At 38.9% G+C, this 17,757-nt stretch overlaps 1 protein-coding gene across 13 annotated transcripts in view; it reads left to right on the top strand.

Annotated features, from left to right (window-relative positions):
• The first annotated feature begins 1,144 nt into the window (after positions 1-1,144).
• The window catches only part of lyst (lysosomal trafficking regulator), a 61,817-nt gene continuing 45,204 nt past the window's right edge, over positions 1,145-17,757 (top strand). For 7 of the 13 annotated variants that reach the window (XM_042432885.1, XM_042432891.1, XM_042432884.1 and 4 more), the window contains exons 1-3: positions 1,145-1,221; positions 4,294-4,560; positions 13,516-13,607. In XM_042432885.1, coding sequence (XP_042288819.1) covers positions 4,480-4,560; positions 13,516-13,607 — 173 coding nt within the window. In that variant the 5' untranslated portion in view covers positions 1,145-1,221; positions 4,294-4,479. The other 6 variants (XM_042432880.1, XM_042432881.1, XM_042432889.1 and 3 more) reach the window with 6 other exon arrangements.

Genomic DNA, 17,757 nt, shown 5'->3' with positions numbered 1-17,757 from the left:
CCGGAATCTCATCAAGGAGCCAGGTTGAGAACCGCTGCTTTATGGTACCTTGAGCTGGATTTGCTCTTGGAAACACCAATTTACAGTGATTAATGAAACGCACCATCATTCTCAGGACTAAACGTTTTGATTGATTGGGGAATTAGTTGCGTGTCATCCAATAGGAAACAAAAGGAGTCTGTGGGCAGGTCGCCGGCTGCCAGCTCTATTTAGATAATATGGCGTTCCGACCCTGAATCTTGTCTGCGAGGAATATGTTGCCCCGGCCGTCAACAAAACAGATAAATTAGTCTTTGGAATAGGGCTAAATTCATTTACAAATATGAGTTCTCTTTCATTTGAACATTTTTTTGTGACAAAAAATCACCTTTACTTTATGTAGAGGACTGAATGTGTTGGTCTTCTAGTGATCCTACACTTATCTCTCACAATGAAACCAGGAATATTTGTGACTATGACCTCCTATCTTCCAAGCAAATGTAAATCTAAAAAGTCACCAACCAAATGAATGTGAAATCTAACAGTCATTGCGGTATTGTTTTTGTCTTGCAAAATTTCACATCCATAAATCTTGCCCATTGTTTGAACTTTTCATGACTGAATTTAGAAAGTATTTTGAGTCTATCCGACTTATAAACAACAACACATGCACAGTTTGTATGCTCCAAGATTTTTAAAAAAATCTGATGTTATTGCCTAGCTTTTCTGTTATTTTTTGTATTATTATTATTATTATTATTGTTGTTGTTGTTGTTGTTGTTGTTGTTGTTGTTGTTATTATTACCCTTTGTCCTGTTACCATGCTGACTGTATCAACAAACTAAAATGTGAAGTCATGTCCTTTATGTTATCTTTATTTCATTATGATGCCTAATTGTTTTATGTTATTGCATTATTGTCACACATGTTGTAAGTGATACTTTCTATAAATAAAGTGATTGGGGGGAATTTGGCATTGTTTAATATCCAGATTATAACTTCTTTATAAAGTTTTTTTTCGTTTGTTTGTCTGTTGTTTTTGTCGTTTAAAAGTCATGATGTTACACACTCCGATACAGTAGGTGGCCACATGCACCTTTAACGCTAGTTTGTAGTCCGCCAGTGAAACCAAGGAAGAAGAAGAAAATTGTTATTGTCTTGCAGTCAGCACTGAGGGCTAAATAACACAGAGTACTCGCTCCTATATGAGCGTTAGCTGGCTGTATTTCATGGGAAACGCAGGTATGTATGAAAATAATTTCTTCCCTGGATATTATACATAAAGATTTAGCTACAGCTGGGACACCTGGTTGTTTCGGTGAAGGTAGTTAGCGATGTGTTCGTTTCTCTTTGCTGCACAAACAGTTTTGACAGCTGCCGTTAAGAGTGCGATGCGATGCATCGACCAGGACAACCGCTAACGCTATGAATATTAGCAAATGAGTCAATATTATGGAACTTTTCTTTTATTTATTAAACCTGGTGGCATTACCGTTTACATATAGCGGCTCTGAGATTAGTGTGACATTGTATGCAAATATTATGGTTAAAAATATCGAGATTTCTTGCTTATGCCTCTTGCGGTCAAGCTAGCTAGAAAAATTCATAGAACTTCCGGGCAGAGCTTTCAAATTAAACGACCAAGTTCCAACGTTTTCTGAGTAATTCAACTACAAAGGAAGGAAAGTAAATTTACTGAACTTTTAAAGGAAGTTATGTTATATTATCCTATATAAAATGAATGCATTTAAATATGTCACTCATACAGTGGTGAAAGAAATACTCAGATCCTTTACTTTAGTAAAAGTACTAATACAGCAGTGTAAAAATACTCCAAGTAAAAATTCTGCATGAAAAATCCAACCTAAGTAAAAGTACAAAAGTTTTAGAAGCAAAATGTAGTTAAAGTGTTGTAGTAAAAATAGAGGTTTGGTCCCTCTGACTGACATATTATTATATATGACATCATTAGATTGTTAATACTGAAGCATCAGTGTTAGAGCAGCATGTTACTGTTGTAGCTGCTGGAGGTGGAGCTAGTTTGAACTACTTTATATACAGTTAGCTGTACAGTGGTTCCCAACATAGGGCCCGGCCCCTCCAAAGGGTCAGCAGATAAACCTGAGGGGTTGTGAGATGATTAATGGCAGAGGAAGGAAGAAAAAATAAAGTTCTGATACACAAATCTGTTTTCAGATTTTGGACTTTTTCTCTAATTTTTTATTTTTGATGAAATGTTGGATTATTTGATCAATTATTGAAATGAAACCATGTGAGAAGTTTAGGGGGGAAAACACTGTTTGGTGGAGCTGTTAACAACTCATAGACATCTGAAATGTGACCTCGACTACACACTGCTTTTTGTAAGACGTCAAAAGCCAAAAAGGTTGGAAAACACTGGTTTCATCTTTAACAACGTGTTGTATCTTAAAAGCTTGTTATATTATCCATTGTGCCAAATCTTCATCTGAAAAGTAACTAAAGCTATCAAATAAAAGTAGTGGAGTAGAAAGTACAATAATTTCCTTTGAAATGTAGTGGAGTGGAAGTAAAAAGTAGCATCTAATGGAAATACTCAAGTAAATTGAAAGTACCTAAAAATTGTACTTAAGTACAATACTTGAGTAAATATACTTAGTTACTTTCCACCACTGCACTCAGATAACCTTAATAAAGTTCTGTATGAGATCCAATAATAATGCTGGATGTCTCTGTGGACTTTGATATGTAAATATTTGGGAAAACCTTGATCATGACAGCTGATTTGATGATTCGACTCCCTGTGAGCCCAAGCATCTGAAATATGTGTGATGTTGTCACTTTGAAGCAGACTGCGCTTAACAAGTGGCATCCAAAGTCTTATAAATCAGTCAGTCATTTGAATAAATTGCACTACTGGCTCAACATTTTTTATTTATGTGATTAAATACTGTGACTAATATATACTTATACATATTGTTTGCTTTTGCTACATGTTTTGTTTGTTATCATGGAAACAAAATGCCTTTCCATTCTATTTTGTCCAAGCAGATTGATTTTCTTCTAAATATCAATATTTTTGCATTGCCATAATTGATAAATAATAATAAATAAAGCTCCAGTATATTCAGAACAGGGCTGCCAGGATCCTGGTGAGAGTGCGAGAACAGGAACACTAACTCTGTTTTCATTGCACTGGCTCCCTGTCTCCTTCAGGGTTGACTACAAAGTCCTGCTACTCACATATAAATCCATCAATGGATATGTGCCTCCCTACCTACAGGAACCTACCTCACACCTCAAACTTCCATTCGCACCCTCAGATATGCCAAAAGCTTGCTCCTCTGGGCCCCCAGTGCACCATGGGGGAAATCAAGCCTTCTGCTCTGCTGCATCATGCTTGTGGAACAACCTTCCTAACCATCTGAGGGCAGCACAGATCCTAGACTCTTTTAAAACAGGCCTAAACATCTTTCTATTCAGGAAGGCTTTTTCATCTTAACTCTTATTACCATTTTCTTTATGTTGGGGTTTCACTATGAATGAAAGTGTGGTACAAATTAAATTTATTATTATTATTAATATCAATATCATTGTTTTGTTGTTATTATTATTAAGTATAATCAGTATAATCAGAGTTAATGTGGTAAGATTTGTTAACCTGACATTTTATTACTGCCTTTCACATATCTGTGAGCATTTATTTTTATGATAAAGTTATCATCTAATGTAAATGTTTTATTGGGGTGTGCAGTGTGATTGTAGTCATCAGTGTAGTTACTTACAACAGTGGTTCTCAAACTTTGTCGCGTCAAGGACCCCTAAACTGACACAAATTAGACCACTGACCCCCATCTGATAAGATTTTTGTTTTTAGGTATTTGATTGCAGAAAGTGTATTAAACTCATGACCAAAATAGCCATTGTGTTACTTATGGATGCAATTATTAAATTATTAGTAAATATTCCCCTTTTTGCTGGGGATCCCCCAGAGTCCCTTTAAGGACTCATGGGGGTCCCCGGCCGAACAAGTGAAGCGCTTTTGTTTTGAAGACAAAATCACTTGACCGGAAGTGATTTGCTTTAACGCAGCGTCTGTCAGATGCTAACTGCTAACTAGCGGTTAGCTATCTGAGGCTGTTGCTTGAGTCCGTTTTGTTTTGCTTGTGCTGCCGTGTGTCAGGCTTGTCTGGCCGAAGTTTCGGGTTCAAGCTACGTTCAAGTGCGTCACATATACAACCGTCAGTGTCTCATGAGTGCGTGGACAAAAGCTAAAGTGGCTCTGTCAGCTAAATCTACTCTGCTAACCACTGGTACTTTATATTTTTCCTGCAGATGCCCATTTTAAAAGTGGAAAAGCAGCACAGTGAATAATGAATCTGCTATGACCGACTCAAGGAGAACATTTGGGGATTTGTTCGGTGCTGTCCGGAGCACTTTGGAGGACTGGGGAGGAAGACTTTTGTTATTCTTGACTTCCTCAACGCCCTGATTGGTGTTGCACCTGGAGGTGTGGACGACATGGCCAGTCCACAGCAGACCGATCTGTCATTTGCGTGGGAAAAGTACATGGACTGCAGACTTCAAGGAGCGGATCTGCAGGTAGGCGCTGCTGTCAGTCACTGTGTGAAGGCTGAGCCCGGTGTGATACAGACTCAGCTCAGGCTGCTTTCTCATTGTAGTGGGGATGCTCACTTTTCATACAGCTGTGGTCCTGGAAAAAGCCTTAAGAACTTTGGAAAGTATTTAATAAAGTCAGGTATATCAAATTGTTCAATGCACTTCTCCCTTTTAAGGATGGAGATATAGTATTTGGGGTTTTTTTGTTGTTGTTTTTCATCATGTTTAAGTTTCAAAACTGCTCCTTTGCAGTATTTAATTCATAAGGGCTTAGTGGAAATTTCACAATGATGTAACTTTCTGACTCGCAGATTCAGAATAAGTTTGGTTATTCTGTGAAATAACAAAGGTTTATTGTTTAATTTGTCACACCATAATGCAAATATTTGCTGTCACTGCATCTAAAATGTTGTAGGGTGCTGGAGATTTTTTGCTTGATTCCAGGCTGAATAAAATGTTCACTGAGGCAATGTCATCCAACAATAACAAACATTGTTCGGTCTGTTACTTGTAATTTAAACTGCCTAAATTACTTTCTGTTTTTGCCTCGGCTGTTTCACAGTGACTGACCATGAGTTAGAAGAGACTGTTGCAAAATGCTCTGCAGCTACAGAAAATGATAGAGTGACAAAGACACATAGACAAATGTTTTGTTTAGAGAAACCCCCTTTAAATTTAAAATGCAGGACCTGTAAGGAGATATGCAGACCACTGATTGTCTGTTTTATTTCCTCCTCAAGTCATGTCAAGTCAAGAGTCATTCAGTTCTTTCAAGAATCATTCAGTTCTTGTCACTCTGTCATTGTGGTAACACTGAGAAGTAAAAATAACACTGAAAGAAAATGATTTTCCGTTTAGCACGGGATGTGCCTCTTCAGCGTCCCCAAGCACCATTTTTGTAACCATAAATTTAACTGACTGTACATCACAAACAGGAGACGACGGACCACCGGTGAGTCACAGCACAGAGGTAGAGGCAGGTGTGAACCACAGATTGTTCATTACAAGTGTTGCGCAAGTGCACTTTCGTTCCTGTGTAGGCAGTGAGTGGCTGTGGTTCTGACAACTCTGTTAGGCCACCCCCCCCCCCCCCCCCCCCCCCCCCCCCCCCTTCCCGGTCAGACAACCAGCAGCAGCCAGATCACGAGACTTGGATTAGGATCAGACTTCAGGGCACAGATGAGCAGATTTAGCCATTATGTTAGTCTATTATTTCTGATTTATAATGTGCGAGTCGTCCTTTGAAGAAAGACCTGCTATCATTTTTAAAGCTAATGAGAGTTGAGTTAGCCTGTGGGGGTTTTTCCTTTCTGGGAAATAATGACTTCCTTCCGCTATAGTCATCATGTCTTTGATGGTGTGTTATGCTTCGTCGCTTTGTTAATCATGTTGGTGTGCATTAGGATATCAGCTGGAGAAGTGGTGCTGGCTTGTTCTCAGTTGTCATAGTAATACACTTGAAAAACACTTGGACGGCACTAAGGAGGCTCTGGCTTTCTATTAATGGTAACTTTTTAATGTCATTTTTCACTGTGACGACTCTCTCGGGACGACCATGTTTGATCCTCCGCTTGTCAACTTGGCAGTGATCAAAGTCCTGTGTATTTTTGTGTGTGTGTGTGTGTGTGTGTGAGAGAGAGATGTAGAGAGATGTTGAAGTGAGCACAGCTGCAATCCGTGGACACACAGTGACAGGCTGTAGCACTCACATGAATACAGTTTGCACACAATATTTTGCTCCATTTCATTCTGCCAATCGCATCAGTATCTGCTGTAACTTCCTACCATGTTGCCTAAAGTGCCGTCCCGCAGTCAGTATTCAGGTAAACATAAAGCGCTCTTTGGAACTGTCCTTGTTTTAAGACTCTGTCCTGCTGTTCAGCAGCCAATCCTGTGATCATACTTTACTGTTAAGGGTAGAAGGCAAAAGACATTTGCTCCTGCAGTAATCAATAAAGTAGCAAGCTCTTTTTCTCTGCCCTCCTCATCTTTTATTCTTTGCATCTTCATTTTTAGCAGGAGTAAATTTCTTGCTGGTATTTCAGTCACTTACCCGCAGCATAATGACCAAGGTCAGTAAGTGTTCTGGGATGCCTTGATGGTTCATTGGGTTGGTGTTAACCCTGACCTGATGTTTGACTGTAGTCTTCCTCTTTTCTGTTTCCCGCTCTCAGTAGCTGTTTTGCTGAGTAAATAGAAACACCATAAAAATATTCTACTATTTTTTTAAAGCCTGTAATATTTTTTGGGTCAATAGAAACAGTCTAAAAAGGGATGTTAGGTGGACCTGAAGGAGAGCGCTGGTTCCATGGTTGTGGATTAGTTTCCCACCTATCGCATCCATTCTCCCACATAACAGCATTACCTAAAAATCATTTTGTATATGTAATTTCTAGCATTTACAAGAAAGCAGCATACTGTTATTTCAGCCATAGAATAACAGGATTACTGGCTTTGAGCCTTTCTTTTCATTCTTCAGAATCCTCCTTTATATGGAGCCAAAACCACCATATTAGTGCGTCCTGCTGCAAAGATAATTTGCCTCAGGCATACTTGAATGAGAAGTGTTTGTGGGGACGCTTTCCACTCTGCCCAGTCTCTCTGAATCTTGATTAGCGGAGTCATTTTAGTTGAATGGCTACCTGGCCAGAAACCAAGCAGGAGACCAGGTTTATGTTGCTTGTGGATTGTTCAGTTTCATTATGAGCCAACAGGATGTTTCAAAACACCAAAGCGAGGTGTTTGAAACACTTCACTTTTTTTTTGTCTTCTGGTACCCAGCGGCTCCAACCATTTGATCTGTGCTGGCTCTGCCTCGCTCTTAAATGACTTTAAATTCAGCCAGTAACAGTCTCGGACTAATGTTAACTCTGATTGAATTTAGCTTCTTGCATGGAAATGGATGACACAAGATGACCTGAGGTTGCGGTTGGCATTTTCCTGCGGGGTGATCGGGTTTATCTTGTAAGTATTGTTCTGTTGGTCTAACATCAGTCATGTTTTTGACCGTTGTTATCGTGATGGGCTAAAATGTAAATGTCCCATTGTCTGCACTTCGTCACCTAATCTCTAACAACGGATATGTGTGTGTGTAAGAGCTGATTAAATATAGTGATTTTCTGAAATGGGACAACGCTGTTCACATATTCCTCCTACGTTACTTGTCATTAGCTTTCTAAGCTCAGTTCTGTGCTTTACATTCCTTCTGTGGTAAAGCCCCTGAATCCTTGTCTAAAGAAGATTAAACTTGTCGGGCAAAGCGTAAGGCAAAGGAGGGAATGAGAACATTAGTGCGGGTTCACCTTCATCCTCAAAGTTTATTATTTGGCTTGTCGAGACTGAACAATATAAGAGATGTCTGTATGTCTGTAATATTTTGATAAAAGGCTGCACAGTGTCATTAAAGACATTATGCTATGTAGTTTGTCTGGCAGTAAGGTCAGCTGTAATATGTAGCTCCAGCTATCCAAAGCAATTAACTATAATGAAAATGGATCATATTCCATATCTGAGCTACTAAGATCACCGAAAGTGTATAAAAGTAATTGCTACATTAACTGGTCTTGTATAATTTTCATACAGCAGTCTAGTAGAGCGGAAAAAATATTCCTAATATGTTTTCCTTTTTATTTTGAGGGTGGATGAGACTGACTGGCCAATATCATTTATCAAAAGGCCTGTATGTGCAAAGTAATATGTTAGTTTCACTCTGATTTATTTGTTAATGCATGATTTTTCTAATATGTTAATTGTTTTATTATGTGTAGCCTTTAAAAGCAGCAAAACAATGAACGTACAGGATATGATCTGTCTTAGACAATGCGAATGATAACTTAGTTGCATTTTTGAAGACTCATGGGACTCTTTCAGATAAGTAATTTCCGGAGTAACCTGAAACTGAAAAACTGTTTGGACTGGAGATTTGTCAGCCGTCATGTTTCCACACTTTGTAACGCCTAACCTCAAGTGATGGGGGAGCTCTTCTTTCAAAACCAATCTACCCACTGTGTTAGAATCACACTGATATATTTCAGTCCTTACGAGACTTTTGTAAAAGTCAAAAGATTGTAGAAATAGCAGGCTTACTAATATTACAGCATATCTGGCAACACATTAGTGCAGTGAATCTGTTTCATATCTTCCACGGTAATTGGCTGTTAATAAAATCAGCACTTTTTAGTGAATTCACCATGACTAAGGACATTGCACTTTGAATGAAAGTCAAGCGCTACAGTCCAAACATAAAGAGCATGCAGTCAGGCTCTGACCATGATGTCTTGTGATCATCACACTACTTTAACCAAAGGTTGTTGATCACATTTTAATTGTATACAGTGTGACTTTCATGACTTCTAGGATGTCTGAATGATGTTGTTTATCAATCTTGTGAAGTCACTTTCTAAGGCTTGCTGGTTGACCACAGGACATGTTTCACATCTGCATTTGTTGTTCCTCCCCTTAGTTTCAACCTAACTCCTACTCGCTCTGGTCTCAGGGCCGTTCCAAACGATTGGCTGAATGGATGAATAATTCATCTCTCTGGTTCTGGGTTGAGTCAGACTCCAGCCGTTGCTGCGTCTCAGCTTTTTCCACCCAGTGGCATGTTATTTAGTCAGTTCTCTCCCTCAAAAACACAGACTCTCCAGTCCACTGGGGGGAAAAAAGGACAGAGCATGCTGTTTGGACTGTCATATTCACCAACAGCAGCTTGCACGCTATCTACTCGTAATGAAAACAGTGAAGCCAAGAGTGACACATTTTCATTTCCTGCACAGTGGCTAAGCTTGAATAAAGGTCACTGCTTGTGACGGTACAGACTGACACTGACAAAAACACAAGCATGCTTTTTGATGGTATCCTCTTGACATTTTGTGGTTTGTCTTAATGAGGAGGGAAGAAAAAAAAGTTATCTGTAGTGTTGTGTGAAACGGCTCTGCTCTCTGACTCGTAGTTTGTGAGGAAATGCAGAACGTTAGGGGCTCCTCATGACGCTCATCATCACCCAAATGTCAAATTAGATCAGCAGGGATCTCAAACCGGAAAAAAACATTGCATAACCAACGCCCCACGTCCTCTCTCTCTCTCTCTCTCTCTCTCACGAGGATAGGATCACATCGCTTTCACTGCCTCTGCCAAGTTGTAGTCTACCCAATTATCCAAAGCAAGCTTGAGAGGAAAGTCTGTACCAGCGTGGGTGACTCAGCCATTAGACTCCCATGACTAGGCCTCCCATGATCGCCATGTTGGATAAAAGCATTGTAAAAAAAAAAAAAAAAAACACAGGTCACAGCAACCGTGTCTGAGCAATTACGGCAGCTTCACCAAGGAAAATGATATAGAGACTTAGATATACAAACAGAAGTACGAGCTAATATCTTTAGCAAGTGGCAGCTCCAGGTTGTAGCTGAACCTGACCTCTATTTATTCTGAACCAGGCAAGAAAAAGAGTATTTTGTTAAGTATTATTAAAAGCAGCAGTATATTTTCACTCAAGTCTGAAGTGAATCTATGTTGTTTGTGTCTTTCTTATCATCATGTAGCAGGTTAATTTCTCTTTGCAGCGGATAAACCTGCACAGCAAGCGAGGTTGTTGAATAGACTCACATTATCATCCAAATGTGGTTAAATTATGTTAAACAGGTTATGTCAGCAAATCGTGAAATAGCTTTAAAAAAAAAAAACAAAGGGCTCGATATGAGAGTGAGCAATATGAAAAAATAAAGATCACCACAGAGGAAAGGTCAAAGCTTTCTTTTTGTTTACAAAGTGTTTCCTCTTGAGTTTTGTGAACCGTTGATTTCCCTCCCAAGCTGTATTAATCAGTATTGGCAGTCTCTCCATTATCAAATCACCCCGACTGGTTTGTGCTGAGTGCATTGTAATATTGGATTAGAGCCTCAGAGGAAAAAACAACCCCATTGCTGGGAAATTAGTGTTATCGTGAACCACTCTCAGTTTCCTTTTCCCATAAGAGGAATACAGCCACAGCAGGTACACTGACAACACAAGGACAAACCAAGTCATTTTAGATACTCATTTTGGGAGATTAATTTTAATAGACTGAATGCAAAACTCCAGCTTAGCTCCAGGGTTTATTTATTAAACTAATAACAGTTCTGGCAACTTTGAAGCCTTTATTTCCGGCTAGTCACCCCCTTTCCTGTTTATCTTTGCTTTCATCTGTTGCTGCATTTATTTCTTTCATCTTTTTTTGTTCTTGTCTACCTTCATGTTTTGCCCTTGTCCTCTCCTGTCTCTCTCATGATCCATGCCTTTCTTTCTCTTCCCTCCTCCTGTGTGTGATGTTGTCCAGCCCCCTGGCGTGCAGTGACCCCCCCCCCCCCCCCCCCCCCCTCTCACCTACCCACCCACCCATCTCCTCAGTGCTTGGGTGGGTTGTTGCCTCAGCCGTTGAAGTCTCACCCTCCCTGGCCCTCTCTGACCCCGGTGAGTGTGGTCAACTCTGCATCTTCATCACCTGGCACCTAAGATTCTAGGACGCTGCACATTAAACATGCGCATCTTTTAGCTTGTAACAATCAGTCATGCAAACAGATCTATTTTAATTCCAGTCATAGTGTTAACAAAGTTAATCATGTGAAAACAAGACTTGCTTTACAGTGTGACACAGGAAGGAAGTTGACTCACAACACAAATGTACAACAGAGCTGGTGTTTGCCATAACTTTAGCCTCGGCTGGTGTACTCACTGTGACGGTTAGCAGCAAAAGTCGAGGTGTGACAAAACTGCAGGCACCTGAATAACTGATTTGAATGTTTCCCTCTTGTGTTTTAGTCACGGAGAGTGAGAAAATCTGTTTCACAGACATGCATAGCTGATTTAGCTGTTTTAAGACATTTAAACTAGACACAGAAAATAGTAAACACACTATAACTATAAATTATGCCATATTCTCTTTAAAGGGCTGCTTTACATCACTCGCTTTCTGTTTTTGTCACTTTCTGCTCTTACATATGTAATGGTAATGGCTTCCATTTTGAGCCCTTGCAGAAATCCATGTCCATGTCACTAAATGATTTGCTGTGGTGTCACTGTGACATAACCTGCCTGCACAAAGATATCACTATATCCAAATTTCTATGGAGTGATACTACCAGTTTTCTATTTTGTGGAGAACCTGAGTTTGCAAACTGTACATTTATATTAAAAAAAACCCATCATAATAAGGTCAGTGCCAGTGTTGGTTGATATATATTTCCTTCAAGGGAAAGTGAATTAAAGGTGCCCTGTGGAGTTCTGTTTATATTCAGTATTTCTCACCAAAATGCATTGTGTGTATCCTCGAGGTTTAACAAACATGTCGAATGAATCTCCTTCCTCATGAAACATTTGTAAAGCAGATTTTAAAAATATTTTAAATCCTGCATTGTTTACTGCCCGTGTTTACTTGCTAGCAGTTTTCTTCTTCACCACCTTTGCTGGCTCATTGCTTCTCTTTTTTTCATGTTGCTGCCACCAACTGTCAGTCAGTAGAATAGCATGAAACAATCGTCAAGGGTATATATTGCATCACCTGCATGCTTTTGCGCATGCATCCCTGTTTACACATATCATATAAACAAAATAGGGATTTGTAAAAGAATTGCTCCATAGAAAACTATAACTAATGGTCAAAAACCTCCACAGGGTAGCTTTAAGGGAACCTTATTTAGAAATGTGTTGGGCACAAGATGGGATATACTGTATTTTTCAATAGTGTCAATAATCATTGAGGTCACATTTATTTGCCAAATCCCATTTTATTTTACCAAACTAGCTTTAGCTTAGTGTTTAGCTTACATTTGATGATTATTGAAGAGGTGTGATTGTGTTTCATTTTGACAGGTTAAAGAATAGTCTTGACAATTTTCATCTTGTTGTAAGTTTGTAATTCAGGTTAAAACATTTTGAATGAAAAAGGGACATTTTGCCTTGGTGTATTGCCTTACAGTAGCTTCAAGGAACATTGAGGACATTGGGGCATTTTATTAATCATAATGTCAAAAAAGAAATGTTTGATAACTGATATATGTCAGATATATTCCCTGTTATCACTAACTTTGGTTTTCAAAAACCTGTATTGGTATCTGTTGCTAATTGAAAAGACTCGACTGTTGACTAATCTCACAAGCTTTCCACTTTATAGCAAACCCACAGACTACACGGCTGTTAGAATCTCTTTATAATAAAAAATGGTAAAGCCCTCTAATATCAGTGAATTATATGTGTTGATTGTTTTTTTTTCATTCTGTCAGTAAGTTTAGTGCCAGCATAGGTCAGACTGTGTGTAATGTGATTGGTACTGCATAGTGTCTATTCTGTGGCTTTGTGACCCAGACACTTAGCGCAGCCACATCAGTCAGGGATCAGTGTTGCATTAATGAATGCAGTCAGTGGTGTCAGATTAGCAGAGGCGTAAAGCTAGCTCCTGTGTGGTGTGAGGGACCACAGGGACGCTGGCTTAGAAGATCACAGGAAGGTATTAACACACTACCCTGAAACCAGTAATACAGTTAAAAGCGGTCAGGTGGCTAGTCTCACTATTAAGAAAGTCCCACTTGTGGTGGCAACTCTGGTGGTGAGAGTGTCCCGCTCTGTGGTCAGACTCTGACCGTACTGTGATAAAGCTGAGTTAATCTTTATATGGTCATTATTTCCTCACCTGATGAGATGCAGTGCTGACCTGAATAAAGGTTGGAGTAATAGTTCCATATAACAGGATAAGTTTATGTTTCATCACAAACAAATGGACTTTACCATTGTGTATAACAGTTACATATCATAAAATCATTGACAGTCATGCCTTAATGCGTAGAAGGGGTAATATTTTTTCATGTAATGCATTTTTCCTTTCAGTTTGTCTTCATGTGACTGCAAGTAATAATCTGTGTTTGATTCATGTTGCTTCTCTTGTGTCTTATCTGTGTCTCTCATCAGGTCAGCCTTCAGAGTCTAGAGAATTTCCTTTGTCTCTTCCACTATGTGCAGCATCACCCCAACCACAGCACCAAAGATGCACTGAAATTCTGGTACGTATTATTATTTTAACTTCTTAAATGTAGCATAATGGAGGTTTTGTCTCACTATGGATGGGTAACACCTTGCTACTGTATATAATGGACTCTAATACAGCAGCCTTGAAGATATAATAATAATAATATTACTAAAAATGTTCAATATTCAAAGTTGTGATTCTGTAAATGATAAATAATGCCGCTCGTGACATGGACTGAGTGCAATAACTGCAAACACACCTGCAGCTATCTTTTCTTTGATCTTAACTGAAAAAATGTAACTGTAGTAGAGGTTCCAGACACTGTGTACAGTTATCACAGTGCATTAGCTATTGGAGTACTTTGCTGCAGAGATTTGCATATTGATGAGGAAAATTGTGGGACATTAGGCACCTCAAGGGCCTCTTGTTTGTATTCTGTTTGGTGTAAATAAGTCACACACACGCACTACCTGGAATTAAGTGCGTGCATTAGCATTTGTGAGCCATGTGTTCCCTCAGCTGAAAAGTGATTTGTTGAATGGGGGTATTGGTTGAAATGCCTGAAATAATGTCCTTGTTTAAAGACAAGCTTACGGCAGTTTAATGTTTTGTTTCTCTGTGAGATCAACTGTGAAATGTTCGTTTTTTCTCTCTTTTTTTGGGGGGGGGGGCTTTTATATGCAATTACTAGGTACCTGGCTAACAGATAGAAATTGAACAAAATGCTCATTGAATTAACTCTCTATGTTTTATTACTCATCTTTTAGTTTACTGTTAGTGTATAAGATTAGCAAATTTATGATGTTGTAGTAGTAGTTTATTTTAAATTGTTGGTTTGTTAATTACTTATGCAGTGTTAGCCTGAAGGTGAAGAAGCCTTAAAGGAATACTTAGACATTTTGTGAAATATACTTATTCATTATCTGGTGGAGAATGAGATGAGAAAATGAGAGTTGCAAATGTAACTAAGGTTCTATGAATTCTGGATGACCACCAGAGATGATTCGTAATACATGGATATGCATCGTGCTCATGCGCAGAAGGTCGAGACATAATATCAACAAAGTCACATTTGGGACCTGGATGACGCAAGCAACATGATAAAGGGGCCTGACATCCAGCAGTCGTCTCCTACAGAATCTTCTTGTCAAGACCCCCAGTGACAATGAACTCTGGCGGTTATTCAGAATTCGTATGACCTTTAGTTACATCCATAACTCTCCTTCTATTTCATTCTTCTTGACCGCAAGAGACGGTATGCAATACCTGGATGACCCATACTAACAAGGTCAAAAGGAATCTGTATTCATCGTGCCCCAGTTCAGCCACACTTGGCACTGGGTCAAGGTCTAAATGAACATCAGTCTGCCAAGCTCTCTGGTCATGAAAGCAAATGCCTGGAGTGAAGCAGCCCTCAGGCTCTCTGTTGAGGCATCAACTCCAGCAGTCTGGAGAGTCTGGGATAGAGCTAGAACAAGGTGGGAAAGACAGTTTCCAATATGCCCCATACAAGCTACTACATCATAGCTCTTAGTAAGGATCAGTGATTCTACACTGCAGGCGTGGACAGCGGGCATCTGGTGTAAGGGCTTCATCTGGAGATACAATCAGAGAAGCAATGGAGGCATCAATGGCCGGCTGCCTTGCCTCTAAAATAACCAACAGCTGCTCTCTGTTAATTTATCTCCAGCAGGAGGAGACGGTAAAGAAGAGAGCAAATGAGAGAGAGAGTCGGTGTGTCGTGCTAATTATTGTCTCATTTGTGGTCTGATAAACAGTAAATTTATCAAATTCAGTGCCCAATATCGTTATTTTCCAAGCTACGCATAATACAGCCTCCATGCTTGACTCAAACTGTTATCTCATAGTCCTTCAGAATTAACGTTTCCCATTACAGTTAGGAAATAGCAGTGCGAGCGTGGACTCCTGGCCGATCTTAGCGCTTGAATGCTATGCAGGGCGTGTCTTGCCAAGAAAAGCATTGGGATCCATAATAACGCTCTAAAGGCGACAAAATCCACCCACCAGCACCTTTTATTGCTCACTAATTAACACGTTAAATCTCCTTTGTTAAATCAGCTCACATAACTGAAACATTAAACCGACAGATATGAGAGTGAATGTCAAAATTAAACTGATATTTTCTTACTTTTCCCTGCACAGAAAGGGGCAGAGCTGAATAAAGCTTGTACTGTTTAAATAACTCGGTTCTGGGTGAACAACATCACAATAATTGGCCAAAGGGGAAACACAAAATTTGAATTCTGCAGGAGAGAATTGCCTTTCTTTAGAGGGATAATAGAAACCATTATCTCTGTTTACTAAGTCTCTAATCACCATCTTGTGGTAATGATAATATAACTAAAATTTAGAATAGTAGTAGTAGAATAATGCTATTAATATTTCATAAAAATGTGCTTTGAACATTATGGGGTAGTTTTTTATTGATTTGACCTCTCTTGACATTTTTTTATTTTGGGGAAACACAAGTCTCGACTGTTAATATGCAAAGGCATTGTATCTAACCTGAAAGCATAATACATTTCTCCCAACCTTGAGCATATTGAGTGTTGTAGTCGTTCCAGATGAGGGTGTAAAATTTGCATTTAGATCAAAGCTTACATTTTAATTCAGACTTGTACTTGATTTTGGACAATACACACACTAGCTTTATTATAAATTACAGCAACTACTACATGTTTAATACCATAAGTCAACCCTTATGTATATTTACAGGCATTGTAATGTAAATTAAAGCATGGCAAGGTCACATTGTCACCTGTTCATTGATACGCAGAGTTGATTTTCCTTGTCTTTAATTTTAACTTAATCGTGTTCCCCTGCAGTATTCCCATCACCCTAATTACAATACAGTTCACCAAAATGTGTATATACAGTTTACATTTGAGAGATTAAAAAGAATTGTGATCTTGTGCCAGTTTGAGTAACAATGGGGTCTGACTTGCTGATAGCATGTCAAAGCCTCTTAGATGTGTGTCTGGTCTGTTGGAGGGGGACCTGTGGCCTACATAAGCTTCATTCAGTGGACAGACATGTTTCTCCCAGACGCTGAATTAACATGGTGAGCTTGAACTTTAACAGAGGTTGCATTTATTCATTAAATACTTTGTTAACTTATTAAATACTGGTTAACTTTTATTAACCAAACATTTGGCTAATCCAGCTATTTTTGCAGTATTGAAATTAAATAGTAAAAGTTATTATCAATTCAGTGAACTGTACACCATTGTTTCACTTCAGACAAAATCCTTTTCACATGTAAACCTGAAACCTTAATATCTACTACTACTAGGAACTATTTTTGTTTTGTTTCAATTAAAATTTGCTTGGAATAATTAATTTGCAACAACAGTTTTCTAGACTTTTTTAGTCTCAGGGTTTGCACCACATCCATAATATGCAAGGTGTCTTTGGTCGGTCTCAGAGGTACCAATGCGTTAATTTAACTATGGCTGTTTTTAGATCTCCACAGAGAGAAAGTAATAAAGCTTGAGTTACATTCTGTATTCAAGAGTTTTGGTCCCTTAGCTGTAGGTGCCTTATAATACTGTATGTTCATAGGTATGTAACGGGGTACACTGTTTGTACGCCTTTACATGTAGGGGCCATGCAAGCTCAGATGATTTCACAAGTACTGTGATTATTTTGTTAGAGCCGCATCCTTCTCCTTCCTCCAGCAACTTCAACTTCTTTTCAGTAATGCTTGAGAAAATGACCTCTTCCTTATCTCTCGAGGTTATTTTCAGTGCATAACTATTCTTTGTTGCTTGCTTTCATTAGTGTTGGAACCGGAAGCGGTAACCCCCATGTAGGACAAATCACATCCCATGTTCCTATGGTACAGAAACTGTTCAGTGATTCCTTAATAAAAGTAGAATTCAGGCCTTATTGCAGTGGATATGTGAAATGTGATATGGAAAATGAGCTCTTGAAAACAGTGGAAACCATTTTGCGTAATGTGTTTAGCCAATTTTTGTTTGTTTGTTTGTCTTTTTTTTTTTGTTTGTTTGTTTTGTTTAGGAAACCTCTTCATGTTGTTAGTACTGCTGATATATTCACCAATTTTTGAAACCCTGCAATCTTGATATGGGCCAAGAATAGAATTAGAAATGATAAAATAGAATTTAGATAAATCACTGCAGGTTTGAAATTCCTGGCCATGT

The sequence above is a fragment of the Thunnus maccoyii genome, chromosome 14 (genome assembly GCF_910596095.1).
Source record: "Thunnus maccoyii chromosome 14, fThuMac1.1, whole genome shotgun sequence".
In the NCBI taxonomy this organism is placed as follows: Eukaryota; Metazoa; Chordata; class Actinopteri; order Scombriformes; family Scombridae; genus Thunnus; species Thunnus maccoyii.
The sequence above is the reverse complement of the archived record's forward strand: the minus strand, read 5'-3'. Positions and strand labels throughout refer to the sequence as shown.